This window comes from Garra rufa, chromosome 12 (genome assembly GCF_049309525.1).
Source record: "Garra rufa chromosome 12, GarRuf1.0, whole genome shotgun sequence".
Lineage (NCBI taxonomy): Eukaryota > Metazoa > Chordata > Actinopteri > Cypriniformes > Cyprinidae > Garra > Garra rufa.
The window spans coordinates 1,736,452-1,754,495 of record NC_133372.1 but is presented as its reverse complement, the minus strand read 5'-3'; the positions used below and the strand labels follow the sequence as shown (position 1 = coordinate 1,754,495).

General features: G+C 33.3%; 1 protein-coding gene across 1 annotated transcript; it reads right to left on the bottom strand.

Moving 5' to 3' along the window:
• Positions 1-2,966: 2,966 nt before the first annotated feature.
• Positions 2,967-12,752, bottom strand: LOC141347468 (E3 ubiquitin-protein ligase TRIM39-like). Its single transcript, XM_073852488.1, has 8 exons — positions 12,656-12,752; positions 10,201-10,285; positions 9,442-9,995; positions 9,203-9,298; positions 6,319-6,552; positions 6,086-6,224; positions 3,681-3,716; positions 2,967-3,516 (listed from the first exon to the last, which is right to left on the bottom strand). Exons 2-8 carry the CDS (start codon positions 10,271-10,273, stop codon positions 2,969-2,971), a joined length of 1,680 nt encoding a protein of 559 aa, XP_073708589.1. The 5' UTR covers positions 10,274-10,285; positions 12,656-12,752; the 3' UTR covers positions 2,967-2,968.
• Between the last annotated feature and the right edge of the window lie 5,292 nt (positions 12,753-18,044).

Genomic DNA, 18,044 nt, shown 5'->3' with positions numbered 1-18,044 from the left:
TCACAATGCATTTGGAAGCAAATTTGGGATTGATTTTGACTTCACATTAAAATGTAGGAATATTTAAATGTCATTATTTTAATGTAATAAATTTCCCGTCTGTGATAGAAATGAAAGAGGTTTTGTAAAGCAAGTGAAAGCAAATTAAATGTTTAATGTAAAAAAAAAAACAAAAAAAAAACGATAACACTTCCTGTGAAGTCCATAGGGGAGAGTGGGGGAGTTGTGCCAGTTTTTACTCAAAGTACCTTTATAGTGAAGCCATGACAGTAATACCTCCAATTAAAGTATGTACATATATTTCAGGATGTGGTGCATCTCTGGGGACAATAACATTGGATCTGAAATAAACTGAGTCAGAATTTTAGCTTTCAGAAAAAAAAGTGGTCTCGTGGCACAACTTACCCCTGGTGCAGGGTAAATTGTGCTTTTGGGGAGAATACATCGGGGAAAATTGTGCCAGCGATTATTAAAGTAAAAAAAAAAAAAAAAAAAATAATAATAATAATGTCATGAACTGTAATGCAATAAAAAATCAAGACAAATTTAATACAAAATTACTAATTTACAGTTTATTTATAGATATTGTTACCCTATTAAACTATTGGCATGGTATATTTTCTGCTTTTCGGAAAACACAAAAAACGAAAATACACAATATATGATATTTGTCAATCATTAGAACGCTCTCTGTCAACAAAGCACTCTCTGTCAATTATGTAACATAAAAGAATAAATTGACTTTTTTCTGAACAATTCTGAACATCCCATTGTGACGTAGGCCACTTAAAAAACTGAATAAAACTTCTCTTTAATAACAGTGCAAACTCAAAACTCAAAATAATAGTGTTAGCTAAACTAAACAAATCGCAGGTAAATCGAACACTGATGAGGCACGCTCATCTCCTCACACAGATTATCCCCAGTGGGTATGTGGGTCTAGATCAGGGCTGCCGAACCCTGTTTTTGGAGATCTACCATCCTACAAAGTTCAGCTCCTACCCGAATCAAACACACCTGAACCAGCTAATTCATCTTTTAGGTAGCACGTGATAATTACAGACAGCTGTGTTGGAGCAGGGCTGGATCTAAAGTCTGCAGGTAGGTAGATCTCCAGGATCAGGGTTGGGCATCCCTGGGGGGTGTTCCATAAAACAAGTTTACCAAATAAGTCAGGCTTATTTCAGTTAGTCTGACTTATTTTGAGCCAAATCAAGTGACAATAAGTCAGACTAACTAAAATGAACCTGACTTATTTGGTAAACTTGTTTTATGGAACACCACTCTGGTCTAGATTGTCTAGATCCAGACTACTACTTAACATCCCACAGACACAACTTAACCCTGTCCCTTTGGCACAAATCACCCCATGCCCGACAATTTTGAAAGACTAGCATGATCCAGCAGTTTAGAGCTAACATTATGCTAACTGTATAGACTCATTGTGTAGCCTACTAAAGCACTAAAACATGTGTAAAATATTTTCAAACTTGTATATAATTGTTCAGACGCAACAATCAAAAAACCTTGTTCATATAAATTTTACTTTGAAAGGCAAAAAAAAAAAAATGTTTTTTGAGCTAAAATGTCCTTAGATCTCATGCCATGTGTCTCTCTTCTTTGGGCGATGGGTTAATTGGATGGCTCTTCAAAAGTATGTGGTCAAATTACCAATTTCTTCTATGGTTTTCTAGAAACAAGGGGTGGAACTACTCCCCAAACGCACAAATCACCCCACTCTCCCATACTTTATAAGGGTATTTCTAAGGCATTATCATGAATGCATAATGCATTAAAAATTACATTATGTTATATCATCTCATGGATAATCATAACAACAATTATAATACATTATAATACTTACAAATTTGTGGTTATAACTTTTAAGAGTATGATTATTTATAACACAATGAACACTATATTAAATATAATGGACTTCACCATATCTTGACATTGTTTATTTAACATCAGTACTTTATCTTGTGAGTGGTTAGGTGTTGAGTGTTATTTTCAGTGTTTCCTGTGAGGCTAATGTTCATTTTGATGTGAGCTAGTTAATACTCTTCAACTGAAAATAAAAAAAATACAATGTTTTATATGGCTTTAATTTCAAGTTGTGACATCAAAATCAACCACAGACTAGGAAACACAGATGAGCGCTCGCTAACTTGCTAAAGTACTCCTCTCTGTGCAACAACAGGTTTGTCCAGCTGACCAATCAGAGCAGAGTAAGCTTATGGAAGCGAGGGGTTTACAGACATTACGCTCAAAACAGATTCAAACAAACCGTTTCTAAATCATGCACAAGTATAAATGTATATTCTGGGAAAATTGCAGTTCATTTATTAAATCTCTTATATTCACAACTGATTGTCTCTGTGTGCTGACCACAATTCAAAGTCCCTGAATGTTGATCTTGCTACATGCTACATGCTAAGTTACTGCTAGTACTGACTAAAGTAGGAAAGTTACTCTTTCTTGGACAGAAAAATAATCTTTCCTTGAATTGATAAATAATTATACTGTCAGATCTAATAATATTGATTCTGCTACAGTTAATTCTAAGATCTGAGCTAAATATTCATAATTAACTATAACCAGTTCATCATAATATTTTCCCTTTTGAGCTAATTTGCTATAATATAGATAGATAGATAGATAGATAGATAGATAGATAGATAGATAGATAGATAGATAGATAGATAGATAGATAGATAGATAGATAGATAGATAGATAGATAGATATATAGATAGATAGATAGATAGATAGATAGATAGATAATAAATGGCACAAATGTTTATGAAAAGTTAAATAATTATTGAACAAACATTATATATTTACATAAAAAATATCTAATTATAGCATATAGATTTTTAATATTAAAATGATAAAAATAGCAGCACATAATGATTTCAGACTTTAATGATAAAAATCATTATTTTAATCTTTCATATGAAGAGTTTACATTCATTTATTATCATTGACAGGTGTGATGATCAGTGGACTTGAGTTTTTACCTCCATCATTAGGGCCTGGGCCAAATAATGGATAAAGTTTTTCAGTGAAAGACTGACCAGTGAAAGAGTAGATATGAGAGCTGGACTCCACATCATAAAAGGAGACCAGACCCTCCTCATAATCCACAAACACACCGACCCGCTGCGGCTTCACTCTCAGAGACAGAGACACAGGAGGATCATCACAGGCTTCATATTCATTTCCATTCCTCAGAAACACACTCCATTCTCCATCACTGGGACTAGCTGTGATCTCTCCCTTCCTGTTAATGGATTCTCTGGCCACTCCTAAATCCCACTCAGTCTTTCCCTTCACCTGCACCTCAAAATAAAATCTCCCTGAGGAGAATCCCTCCTTTCCCAAGACACAGGCACATGTATCAAATCTCTCTGGTTTGTCTGGGAGTTTCTGTCTAATGTCTCCACATCTCACTTGTTTTCCATCATCAGACAGGATGAGATTAGGATGAGCTGTATCAGGATCCAGAGTCACATCCACTGAGAAAACAGAGAATATCCATCACAACCTACCAATACACACATTTTGTGATGCTGTTTTTAATATTTAATCCTTTTTTATTATTATTGTTTTTTATTGTAGTGCAGTAATGAAGCTGTGAGTGTATGAATGTAAACTAGTGTAGTATAGAGTCACACTGTACCTGCATACTGCTGCATCCACTTCAGCTCTCTAGACACTAATGACAAGAAAACATATGGCAAAAAATATATTTATTTGTGGCTAAAATATATTGAAATGTATGCTAAATATACACTACTGCTCAAAAGTTTGTGATTGGTAAGATTTTTAAAGTTTTTTTTTTTTAAAGAAGTCACTAAAGCTCATCAAGGCTGCATTTACTGTCTTTGATCAAAAATACAGAACAAAATGGTAATATTGCAAAATATTATTACAATAAAAAACGTTTTTTTTTTTATATATATACATTAAAATATAATTTATTCTTGTGATGCAAAGCTGAATTTTCATCAGCTGTTACTCCAGTCTCAAGTGTTACATGATCTTTCAGAAATCATTATGCTGATTTATTATTAGAATGATCAATGTTGAAAACAGTTCTGGTGCTGCCAAATATTTTTTTAGGACCTGTGATTCTTTGATGAATATTGAGTTAAAATATAAATCTTGTCTAACAATATAAATCTATGCTATCACTTTGTATTAATTTACCACATCCTTGCTGAATAAAAGTGTTTATTTCTTAAAAAAAAAAGCGAATTCATATTTACTGACCCGAAACTTTTGAACAGATAGTATATATTGTTAGAAAACCTTTATATTTTAAATAAATGCTGTTCTTTTTAACCTTTTATTGATCAAAAAATTTATCACAGGTTGCAAAAAATATTAAGCAAATATTAAGCAACTGTTTTCAACATTGATAATAAATAAATGTTAAAATAAATGTTAGAATTATTTCTAAGTAATGATTCTGAAAATGTAACTTTAATTACAGATATAAATTACATTTTAATGTAAAAAAAACATTGTTTTACAACATAATAATATTTCCCAACATTACATTTATTTTTTGTATTTTGATCAAATCAACACAGCCTTGATGAGCAGAAGAAACTTCTTAAAAAAAAAAAAAAAACCTTTTGTAGTGAATGTTGCAAACAGTGAAGCTCAATGAAATATATTTTTGAAATAGTAAATATATTTAGTTTCAGCCATCATTTATAAATATATTTCTGTGGCAAGAAAATGCTTTTTTTTTTGGACAGAAATATACAGAGGTCAATATATACTTTTAAAATGCTTTTTAAAAATATTTTATATATGGCCAAAAATATATTACTAGAAAATATATTTGAGCAAATATATTTTTTGGCCAGTCTTTTTTATATATTTTGTAAAATTTATTTTATATGTAGAAATATATATATAAAAAATATACAGAAATGTGCCAAAAATAAATCAGTAGAAAATATATTCATGTAAATGTATTTTCAAACATATTTTGGCAAATATATTTCTTGGTATTTGAATGTAAAAATATATATGTTAAAAATACATCTTTTAAATATATTAATATATTCTCATTTTAAATTCTATGCAAAATGTTGTAAAATTACTAACAGCATCTGTAAAATTAACATTTTGGCTGTTATTTTAAGTATTACATCATTATCGATGCATTACAGTAATTCTCATTTTTATACAGACAAATATTTTATTATTCAGAGTTTTTCACTTTTTTCTTAAATTTCATAGAGATGTATGTGAAATCACAAAAATAATGGTGATCTCTCAAGATCTGAGCATCTTCATTTCAAACCCGTCTGACTTAATTTTATACAAAAGTTCATTTCAAGAATTAACAGAGTTTCAGATGTTGATGTTTTGTTGAAAATATTAAAGTTCGGTGTTTGCATTAGTTGGGCTCTTGACTCTTGATTAAAATGATTTTGTCTGGCTGCTTTAACTCTGTGTTTCTAATGGCTGTTTGTTAAAGCAATAAATACAAGGAAAAACTGGTCATCAGTAAGAAGATATTAAGAATAACACATTAAGAGACTAGCTTTGTTAACTACTGGGGCTATTGACTATTAAGCTCTATGTTTTAGATGCACAGAGACATCAAGAATCAGCGCATGAATCTCAACAGTGGTGACAATTGATGACAAATTGTTTCATGAAAATTTCCATGGAATTATTTTGTGATTTATGTCATTTGACCTTTTTTTATTATTATTTTTTTTAACTTAAGGTATCTCATCAGAATTTCAAGAAATACCTGTTTTGTAAAACATTTAATGGAAAATTCTGTAAGAGTTCTGTAAGTGCATATTTAAATTAGTATATTTTACTTTATTTTATGGTTTCTGTTTGGTAGCCATTGCTGCCAGCAATTTAACTGTGTTTTTTTTTTTACTATTGTTTTTTACGGTGTTTACATAAAATGGCCCAAAATATGTACAAAAATATATACATTTAAAAATATATTTGAATATATATATTTTTGCTGTATGGTTAATGTTATATTTAAAGAATAGAGTACATCATCATGTTTCTATCTGATCAGTGTATGTATTGATGTACCAGTTTGTGTGAGTTTCTCATCTATAGTGTCCTTCAGTTGAGTCAGATCTCTCCTCAGAGTCTCCAGACTCTCATGAGTCTTCATACTGATCTCAGGCCAGTTCCTGGTGTTTGTAGGGCTGCACAGGGATGAGTGAATCTACAGCAGGAGAGAGGAGAAATCCTTCAGCATGGGGAGTGTTCTGGTGTCATATACTGCATTATGATTGATCAGAGAGATCATGTTGACTGACCTGTAGGAGGTGGAGGTGATCTTCAGTGTGTGAGAGCTGCTCCAGCTCAGTGTTTCTCATCTTTAGCTCAGTGATCTCCTGCTCCAGCTCTTCAATCAGCTCTTCCTCCTGTTTCTCTGCTGCTTTCTGCTGCTCCTCCATCCTCTCCAGCAGTTCAGTCTGATATCTCTCAATGGAGCGGATGAGATCAGTGAAGAGCTCCACATGGGCTGCTTTCTCCTTCTCTGTGTTTCTCTGCTCAACCAAAACAGTCAACAAATTATTAGCAGTGTTTACTAAGAGACGAATCTGTGTTACTGTTGCTCATACATTTTTTTTCCAGATACATAAATGTGTTTTTAAGGGGTTTCAGAATCCCTCAACTGAAGTTTTAAACTTCATCCTGCACTGTTTGCACTGAATGATTCCTCAAATCAAGTGTTTTTCAATCATGTTGAGGAGAGCTGTGCTATTACTTTACTAAGTGATCAAGTCACAGTCATGTTGATATTCAGACCATCAGTGTGGTTGCAAGTGTACAAAAATAAAATAAAGAAGTTAATGATAACTAACTTACATTTTAGACAAATTATTATCCTTGTTTGTATTTGCTCTGATCCCTAAATATACTAGTTTGAAACAAAGGTGCAACAAACTGTAGTGTTGATTCATTCCTGTTTTTAAATGAATCATTTGAGCGAATAAATCAAAATCAATGACTCAATCATAGAGAGGTTTATTTGTCGCCACCTAATGATGTAACAGTGTAACCTTTAGAAAGAGTCCCTGTAAAACCCCCACTATTACAGTTTTTCTCAATTGCTAAAACACTATAACCAGTCTTTTGAACTAAAATTTCAAAACTATAACGCCATTTCTCAAAAAGCACACCCATTTCCCTAAACATTAAACACTATTCCCTGCTTTGACACATGAGTTATATTTGGTGAACTGTTACTGCAAAACTCTACACACAAATCCCTACATTTCTCAGTGCTTACACCATGTGGTCATTTAGAAAGCACAAGCATTCAATATTGTTCACTCAAGTCTGCGAAGTCTGAGCTCAATTAGCACACAATTACCCAAGTGGAAACACTAGGAGTCAAAATTTAGCACACACCAATCAGAATCTTCAATGGAGATAAAAGAGCCAAAGTCAGCTTACAGTGTTTCTCAGTCACTTTGGTGCATTTCTCAGATCAGAAATGAAACTGCCAAAACTACTTGTTCAACATCCACATCATCTAGTCTCTTGTGCACATCATAAAAAGCTTCTCTTTCTTTTGATCAAGTTGTGATTGCTTTGGCACATTCATACAACTGATTATATACATTTGTCTGCGGTTTCCTACATTATCAGTTGCTATTGTCATGTTGCTCAAAATGTATTATATAGTTCTCTGTGTAATAGTCTCACCCCTCAAAACATCAAGTCATTAGCTCATCGTATAAGTCATTACCTAAATGCAAAAAATTTTATCTAGTTGTCATAAACTGTCAATCATATATTCTACACATTTCTATTAGACTTTTTGTCAATTTGCCATGAATTATTCAAGTGAATCTTGACTTTCACTAATGAAGATAATAAAGATCAACCAATGATAAAGCAGTTCTCTGAAAAAGCTCAAAGGCACATCTCATGAACCTTCAATTGGAAAGCATATATAGACAGAGGACAACACAGGAGTTACAAATTCTGACAGTGGGCTTTCTTATTTTTATTTTCACCTTTGTGCCCATATTTCCTTTTCTTTTCTGCTTCACAATGACGTTGTAATGCATTTTTTTTTTTGTCAGACCACTAGTACAAGTGTAACTTTGAATCTTATTCAGTCTTTTTCAATCAATATCCCACCTATAGTAATGTGTAATTTTGAAGTGGAAGAGTAGGAGGTGAAAGAGGAAGAGGAGGAGAAGAAGGAGTAGGATGATGACGACAACGACAACATGGAAGAGACAGGAAGGGCAAGGGAAAGAAGACAAGCAGTCTCATATATTTTAGTTGATGGGTGCCAGGGTTAAATCAGGCATGCAAGAGGATTTGACCCCTGCTGCCTGGCCAGGACTAATTTAGCCTGTGATGCTGAAGAGGTTCTTTGGCCTGTCCCAGACCAAACACAGGATGTTGGGCAGAATAATTATTTTTGTTGTTGTTTGCTGTTTTGTTCTGTTTTCTACAGTACATTACTGTAAATTAAGAAATAAAACACTTGCAAATGCATACATTTGTTGTGTTTATCATGTGAAAAGTTTTTTATTTTTATTGTTTTTGTAGTATTGTTTTGAATTTATCTCATCAGTGTGTAAAACTGTGTTGTAGTGTGTGTTTTTTTGAGGATTTGTGTGTCATGTCTGAGAGAAAAGTTTGGTTTTTCAGCAAGATTGATTTGTTTTGAGTGGAGAGCTTCATTTTGACCTCAATATAGGAAGTTTGGGGAATTGAGTTAGAAGTTGTGGATTTGTGTTTAGAGTTTCGCAAATAAGAGGCACAATTTCAAGAAATGTGTTTAAGCAATTGAGAAAAACTGTAATACACAGTGCGCTTCTCAAAACTCATATTAATGCTTCTTCATTTGACACTTCAAAGGATCCTTCAGAATGAAAGATTCCCAAGGATTCAAGTGATGGACACTTTATACTCCCTTGATTCTTTGTGCATGTTTAACTTGTGACACAGATGTTGTAAGACAGCACAGAAGAGTGATCTATAGAAACCATTAGTTGGTTCCCTAAACCCTTTATTCCTTCAAAGCTCTAACTCTAGTGGGTCAACCCTTCAAAGGGATCATGGCATAGGGATGAGCTCTTCAGAGTGGAACACAGCCACACAGCTAAACTTATAAAACTAAATGATATATAATATTTATGTCAACTATTTTATTATTATATTTAAACTCACTTTTCTGACTTCTGCTGAGTGTTTGATGTCTTTAATCTTCTTGGTTCTGTCCTGGATCATCTGCTGCACATCTTTCTGTGTCTTCATCAGTTCAGTCTATAGAGAGAACAACTCAGACTTGTTTATCATAACACAGATTAAACTTACAGTATGTTTTCATAATGAGCTTTAATTACACAAAATTAAATAAAATCTGATTTCTCATGATATCAGTCCTTTAAAAGTACAATAACTTCTACCTTCTTCTCTTGACTCTCCTCTTCTATAGGAACAGTGTTGTGGTTCTTGTGGTCTTTCACAGAGCAGATTGAACACACACATGTCTGATCATCTCTACAGAACAGATCCAGAGGTCTCTCATGTTTCTGACATATATAGTCCTCCAGATTACTCACAGGATCCATCAGTTTGTGTTTCTTCAAACGTGCCACTCTCAAATGAGGCTCCAGGTGAGTTTCACAGTAAGAGCTCTGACACACCAGACACGACTTCAGGGCTTTCAGCTTTCTTTCCTCACAGAAATCACACAGAACATCAGTTGTTTTCTCAGGAGTTTTCTTTTTATAGTGACCTACAAGCTCTCTGAGTGTGGTATTAATCTTGAGATCAGGTCTGTGCTTGAATGTTTCTTTACAGTATGGACAGCTGCAGGTCTGACTGTTGTCCCAGCACTTATTCAGACAGGTCTTGCAGAAGTTGTGTCCACATGGAGTGCTGACTGGATCAGTGAACACGTCCAGACATATAGAGCACTGAAGATCCTCAGACAGAGGACCACTGGAGGATGACATGACTGGAAAGAGACATTATTTAGGATTAGTGTGAACTCCTTTAATACTGTTAAAAAACAATTTCATGATTAATGTAAACAGTGTCTAGAGAAAATCCTATATATATATATATAAGATCATGTACAGTTAGGTAGTGTTTTTTCAACATTAACCCTAGAAAAATAAAAGTAGTTCATGCACTCATTCTTTAATGGTTTATTGACTTACATGGAGGTATATGGTCAAAACTTTGTCTCCTGTTTTTTCTTGCTTTTGTTGATGTTGGTGAAGATTCTGCCATTGTTATTTCCCTCTTAAAGAAAAATGCACTTTACAGTAAAAGTTATATTCTCCCTTTAAGCCTTAAAGCCAAATTAGATCACTTGAACTAAATCAATATTTATAATAAATTGGTAAATCTCATAATTAATTTGAAACACTGTGAGTGACTCATAAACTCATTGAACAATCTGAACTATGACCTGCTGTTTAGATTAAAGAAAGAACATACACCCCCCTCTCCCCAAAACAAACAAACAAAACACACACACACACACACACACACACACACACACACACACACACACACAAACATACATATAAATACATATATAATGAGTGCATAATTATTATGCAAGTGAATATTCTGATTACATTAATTTTAAAAATGACAGAATTATAATTTTCAGGTGACATGCGGATGAGGAATGTTAATGAGGTAAAAATGTTTAAAAAATCAATAAAAAGAGACTTTATTGATGCTGAAATGTCAAAATTATAAAATGCTTTTCAGAAAAATACAATACTCTGAATTTTTCCAAACTAATGAAGCATGACCATCAGACAATCAACCAGTTTGTCAATAATAGTCAGCAGGGTTGCAAAAAAATGCGTTGAAAAGAAAAGGTGCAAATTGGCAGCAATAGTAGAATTAAGTGGGAAACCACCAGAAAGCTTTTAGACTCCAGTGCCACCATTTTCCAGAACTGCAACCTCCCTGGATTCTCCAGAAGTACACTGTAAAAAATTTGCTGTAGTTCTGCAGCTGGTTGCCAGTAACTTACTGTAGATTTTTAATTTATGTTATTTACTGGCAACAGTTTGTTCAAAGTTAAATGAACATTAAACATTAACAAGTCTTTGTCTTTACAGAATAAAACTATAAAATAACAACCTAATGCAAAGCATTCTGGGAACCAGAAACCTTCATCAACCTTTTTCAGTTTTTTTCCTTCAGATTTTGGTTCCCAGAATGCTTTGCATGAGGCTGTTATTTTAGTTTTATTCTGTAAAGATAAAGACTTGTTAATGTTTAATGTTCAATTAACTTTGAACAAACTGTTGCCAGTAAATAGCATAAATTTAAATCTACAGTAAGTTACTGGCAACCAGCTGCCAGTAATACTGTAATTTCTACAGTTTTTGTTTACAGTGTACCAGATGCCTACTTTTTAGAGAATTTGCTAAGGTAAAGGAAGCTGAAACCGAACTCACACTTAACAAAAATCACAAGCTGAAGTGTTAAGATTTGGCCAAAAAATACATGAAATTCTATTTTTCAAAGGTCTTTGGACAGATAAAAAGAGAGTAGCACTTAATAGAGCAGACGGCTGGGCCTGTGGTTGGCTCAATGATGGACACAGAGCACCAGCTCGAGTCAGACGTCAGCACAGTGGTCAGGGGGTGCTGGTGTAATGGTGTGGGCTGTTATTAGTAATGATGATCTTGTTGGACCTTTTGGGGTTGCAGACAGACTAAAAATGGATTTCCAAAACTATTAACAATTTCTGGAAGACACTTTCTTCAAACAGTGGTGCAAGAAGTAGTCAGCATCATCCAGAAAGACCATAGTCTTCATGCAGGACAATGCTCCACCACATGCATTCAAGTATTTCACTGATTGTCTTGCCAGAAAAGGCTTCAAAGATGACAGAATAAAGTCTTGGTCCCCTTCCTCACCTGATTTGAACCCAACTGATAACTTGTAGGCCCTTCTTAAGCATGAGATTTACATTGAGAGAAAACAGTACACAACTTTAAACAGCATCAACTGATCGAGAACAAATCAAGACATTGACTAATTATATGGATTAGTTATATTGGCTGCTTAAAACTTTGAAAGGACATTAAGATATTATTTTAATTTTGTATTTTGTTTTCTATTTTTAAAAATTTGTTTAAACATTCTTGTAAATAAAGAAATAGATAACTGATAGATAAAAAAGTCCTGAATAATTGTACACACACACATATTTGAGAAAGTTGTAAGAACAAAATAAAAGAGACATTTTTAAGAACACAATAAAGTTGAACACTTGCTTGTAGTATTGTACTTATTCAACAGTTAACTTAATAAATAAAAGCATATGTTGCATAATAAGTGCACACTGTGTGTATATATGGATCACGTTTGTGCTCAGTTTGTCTGCAGGTCATTTACTTCCTGTTTCTTTAGCCTTTATGTTGTGACTAAATGACAGAAACACCAAACTTTGCATGATGACCAATCAAATGACATACTGTTAATACAATTCTTATACAGTTTCAGTGCAGTAAACAACTAAAGCAGTGGAGTATCTGACTTCTGTTCAACTCACTCCAGTCTGATATAAACCCTACTAAACCAGATCAGTTCCATTAGAAACCTGTTCAGGACAATCTCTCTTATATTTCTGTAATTTACCTGTGAGTATCAGATGTGTCCAGAGGGGTCTTTGAACGAATCAGTATTCTGTTGTTTAAAGAGTTTGAGTTTAGTTCATAGCGTCCATATTGTTGTTGATCAAATTAGTTTCACTTTCTCTGAATCTCTGAACTACAGTGATGTCAGAGCTCCTCCTGTATTTACATAATTACATTTGTCCCATGTATTCGGTGTTTGTCTGTTTGTATTGGGACTGATGTTTCTGTCAGCTCATGAAAAAGAGATTTCAGCAGACGTGTTTTTTTTGGCAACATTATAATAATGCATAATAATATTGCAACTAAACATTAGCGCTCTGCTCCCTCTGCTGGCGATGATATACCATTACATGCTGAACAACACGCTTATACTGGACTATATGTAGACTGTAAAACCCACAGGGAAGCGTTTCATAAATGCTGAGTAAATTATGTTATTCAAATAAATGAGCAGAAAGCATTCTACAGACTAAAATAAATACAATAGTGTTTTTGAACAGAACAAAACTGTTTTCGGATTAGGCAAGGCAGGCAAGGCAAGTTTATTTATATAGCACATTTCATACACAATGGTAATTCAAAGGATTAAGTCTTTGTCAGTCACCAGTTTCTGTACTTTATTGAACATCCTAATTCTGGGTTCTGTATATAGGAATTAAATCAACCCTTCTATATTACTTTGTCCCAACTGCTGAAAAAAAATAAAAAAAAATAATAAATAAACTAAAAAACAAAACAGAAACCATCACAGAATTTGTAATGGTTTTTATGGTTTTAATGGGAATTGTATTGGTTTCAGTGGAAACTGTAATGGTGACTTGTTAAAACCACTAAATCCTAATGGAATATGTCCCAAAGCACACTACAGGAATGGTTTATGGTTAAATTGTTAGAAGTTGATGGTTTGTAGTGGCATTTGTAATGGAAACCATTAGAATTTTTTTTTTCTTTACCAGGGTTAACAGACGCAATCAGCAGTGAGTCCTACTGGTTAGATAATCTAAATATTAATATAATAGCATCTCATATGATGGGTTAATGTGAGGGTTAATGCATTAATTTATAAAATTAAGATTAATTTAGTTGTTTAGTCCCAATAGTGAAAGTATTAGCATATTTAATGCAGTTTGTTAAGTCAATCATCATTATTGTTATTGTTCATTGTTACGCTTAGTGATTTGAACACTCAGTGTTGAAGTATTAACAGCACAATAAACCCACAAATGTCTATTAAAACAGTAAAGAGGATTATTCTGGATTTTAATGCTGACAATAAATTTGATATACAATTTTGATATGTAATTTTGGACCATTTGTTTTACAGATATGGCACAGCAGTGAACTAAGAATAATTTAGAAAGTTTTGGCAACCATATAAGTAATGCCCTGGCAGTCAACAACATACACAAACATCATTTATACAGTATATAAATTCTGTGGTGATATATATATATATATATATATATATATATATATATATATATATATATATATATATATATATACACATACATATGAAGTCTTCTAGATTACTCACTGGATCTATCAGTTTGTATTTCTTCAAACCACAATATTTTGGGTGAGCTGTTTGCAGTCACTGAGACCCCAGCTACAGCATGATTAAATGCAATAGAGGTGTGATGTGCATTCAGTTCTATCTGGTGTTGAGGTTACAGTTGACTCAAAAAGTCCAAGTTCAAAATAAAACTCTATGAACCACTCTATTGTGAATTATTGTGACGCTGTATGAACCACTAACTTACAGGCTGTAAAATAAAGTTTGTCCGAACTCAACTGGTTTTGTGAGAGAATGCAAATATCTTTGCTAGAGAACACAAAAGCTTTGCGAAGAAACGCAACATTTCTTGATGTAATGCAAAAGTTTTGCAAGAGAATGAAAAAAAATTGTTCAGTCCAAGAGCTCCAACCCTGAAAAACCCTCACCTGCTTATAGTCTTAGTAATCCTGAAGACATTGATTATCTTGTTCAGGTGTGTTTGATTAGGGTTGGAGCTAAACTCTGCAGGACAGCGGCTCTCTAGAACTGAACTTGTCTACTCCTGTCATGATTAATTTAAGAAACTGATTTCTAGTTAGTGATCATGTGATTTCGGGTTACAGGTTCTCACAATGCATTTTGAAGCAAAGTTGGGATTGATTTTGACTTCACAAAGAAATGCAAGTAGCATAATTAAATATTTAATTATTTTAATTTAATAGTTTTTGTCTGCAATAGAAGTTAAAGAGGTTGTGGAAAGCAAATGAAATTTTTAATGTAAAAAAAACAAAAAAAACGTTAACACTTTCTATGAAGGTAAATGAAAGGTGACATTATAAGGGTAGTCTTAAGGCACTATCATGAATGTGTAATGCATTATAAAAAACCTCATAATATGGTATATCAATTCATGAATAATCATAATGATAATTATAATAGGCCTACATTATAATACTTACAAATTTGTGGTTATAACTTTAAAGAGTATGATTATTTATAACACAATGAACACTATATTAAATCTACTTTAGTATAATGGACTTTACCATATCTTGACATTGTTTATTTAACATCAGTACTTTATCTTGTGAGTGGTTAGGTGTTGAGTGTTATTTTTAATGTTTCCTGTGAGGCTAATGTTCATTTTGATGTGAGCTAGTTAATACTCTTCAACTGAAAAAAATAAAAAATAAAAATGTTTTATGTGGCTTTAATTTCAACTTGTGACATCAAAATCAACCACAGACTAGGAAACACAGATGAGCGCTCGATTAATTTGATTTCAATATCTAAAAATAAGAAAGCTATGAAGACTGTTAAAATTTGCTCTGCACTTAAAGTTTTTGTGTAAGAATTCTTATGTACCAAAATAGCCCTTTTTTTTTGCTTTATTTTATTTTTTTATTATCTGTTTATTTTTTGTTTTTGTTTTGTTGTTGTTGTTGTTGTTGTTTGAATGTTTGTTATCTTTCAAGTATGACTACTGCTGATATTTGTACCGATTTGTATGATGATTTGATACAATAAAAAAAAAAAAAAAAAATAAAAACAGATGAGCGCTCGCTAACTTGCTAAAGTACTCCTCTCTGTGCAACAACAGGTTTGTCCAGCTGACCAATCAGAGCAGAGTAAGCTTATGGAAGCGAGGGGTTTACAGACATTACGCTCAAAACAGATTCAAACAAACCGTTTCAAAATCATGCACAAGTATAAATGTATATTCTGGGAAAATTGCAGTTCATTTATTAAATCTCTTATATTCACAACTGATTGTCTCTGTGTGCTGACCACAATTCAAAGTCCCTGAATGTTGATCTTGCTACATGCTACATCAACACGGTCTAACCCCTATTCGTCACATACTGCCGTTTGGTCATTTTCCCCTCACGTCCATAAGCTGACGTTGAGGGTACCCCTTCTTCGTCGCGTGGCTATGGCGTTCATCTATGGCGTTCATCTATGGCGCGTACTCCGTGCCAATACCGAACGACCGACCGACCGACCGAACAGCCGAACGGCTAATCGAACGTCTGACCGCACGTCTTAAACTCTCTGCGGGTGATCCACGTGACGACCTCACGTGACGTCAGCGCTATAAAATTTGGACATTAGGAATTCAAAAATGATCAAAAAATAACTGGCTTTTTTGTTGTTGCTTGTACTTGATTGGAATGTTGATGTTTCCTGTATTATCTCTGTATTACTGTATTATCTGTTTATGGCATTAATAAAAAAAAAACTCTTACCCTCTTTCCACAGCAGGTGGCAATGTATAATAAATGTAGTGATGTGAATAGGTTTAACTTTCAAGGTGTACTTAATTTAACATATTAATGTTGAAATCTTATTTTTTTAATCTTTCTTTTTCAAAAGTGATTTCAATGTAATTACATTTTTAATTCGAAAAAGTTTATTAGAAAATAAATTTTCTAATATATATATATATATATATATATATATATATATATATATATATATATATATTTAGTTAGTTAGTTAGTTAGTTAGTTATTTTTATAATTGTCCTACTAATCGTAAGTATATGATTAATTAAATCATTTGACAGACTTGGGTAAAACAATTTGAATGTACTTTTATGAATGTACATATTAATGCTGCTAAAGAAATCGGATATCAACGCAAAACCCACTTTTAGTCATATTTATTGACGTGTAATACAGTTACAAAATAATTGATAATAAGCTTAAAAACATTACGTCGTGAATTGGGAACTCAAGGAACTCAAGTAAGTAAGAACATTAAACACTAACTCACAGTAGGATTTTTTTGTTAAACAAATGAGTGTGTCGATATGTATTGTTATTGTGATATAAGTCTTATAGCGATCAATGCAGTAAATTAAAAAAAAAATGATATGCTTAATGTGTATTATTGTATCAGTAATCAGGCACGTGCAGAGGGGGGGGGGGGGGGGGCGGAGGGTGCTCGAGCACCCGCCCCTTTTGCTCAGATGCCCAAAGTGCCCTTCTGTCAGAGGGCACCTGCAGGTCCTAAAAACTCCTCAATTTAGTTGTATCAAATTTAAGGCCATAAAAATTTTGAAATATGTTAAATAGTATAAGAAAATACTTAATTATAATTTAGGAGGTCGTACATTTGGGGACGGAAAGACGAGAATCGCGATATGGCTGGATTAAACTTCAAAAGGCAATGATGTCATTGAATAAATATGCACGCTGTAGGTTTCAAAGTCAAAACGCGGCACTGATGTCTTTATATGAATTTATCTGAATGGGAAGCGACTGTCCTCAGAAACATGTCGTTGTCATTTTCATTTATTGCCTGATAAACAGCGTTAATGCTGATTTGTATACAGCTGTTACTAGAGAAACCTTAATATTTCAGCGCTCTTAAAGCGCCCCCTTGTGACAGAGAGTGACTTTTTTTTCCACATTTTTTCAGCTCTTTATGGTCAAATTATTGCAATTATCGACCCACGTTGTTATGCAGCAAACACAGAGTTGTAAATGTGAAAGAAGTTAATGTGCCTTCTAAAAATCTAAACAAATAAGTAGGGGTGGGCATAGATTAATTTTTTTAATCTAGATTAATCTAGATTAAATCTTGGAATTAATCTAGATTAATCTAGATTAAAATGGCTAATTTGAATTCTGATGAAGGCATTCAGAATATGTGTGCTACCCAAATAATGACTAAACATGTTACGCCGTACTTTTATTTTGACAGGTTACCGTGAAGTTTCTGTACATACAGTATGATATGATGCTAGTTTTCTCAAATGAAACGGTAAAAGTGACACTCACAGCAGTTTTGGAGATTGAGTTTATCTGTTCATGTGAGATGCAAATGCCAAAAATTACCGGGAGCGTCACGTGTGTTTCAGTATGCGTGTAGTAAAAGCACGTCTCCG

Coding starts and splice junctions, on each gene's coding strand:
- LOC141347468 (XM_073852488.1), bottom strand. CDS start 10,273: ATGGCAGAATCTTCACCAACATCAACAAAAGCAAGAAAAAACAGGAGA. Junction 6,553..9,202: donor ACTCAGCAGAAGTCAGAAAA/GTGAGTTTAAAT, acceptor TTGGTTGAGCAG/AGAAACACAGAGAAGGAGAA. Junction 3,517..3,680: donor GTGGATGCAGCAGTATGCAG/GTACAGTGTGAC, acceptor CTGTTTTCTCAG/TGGATGTGACTCTGGATCCT.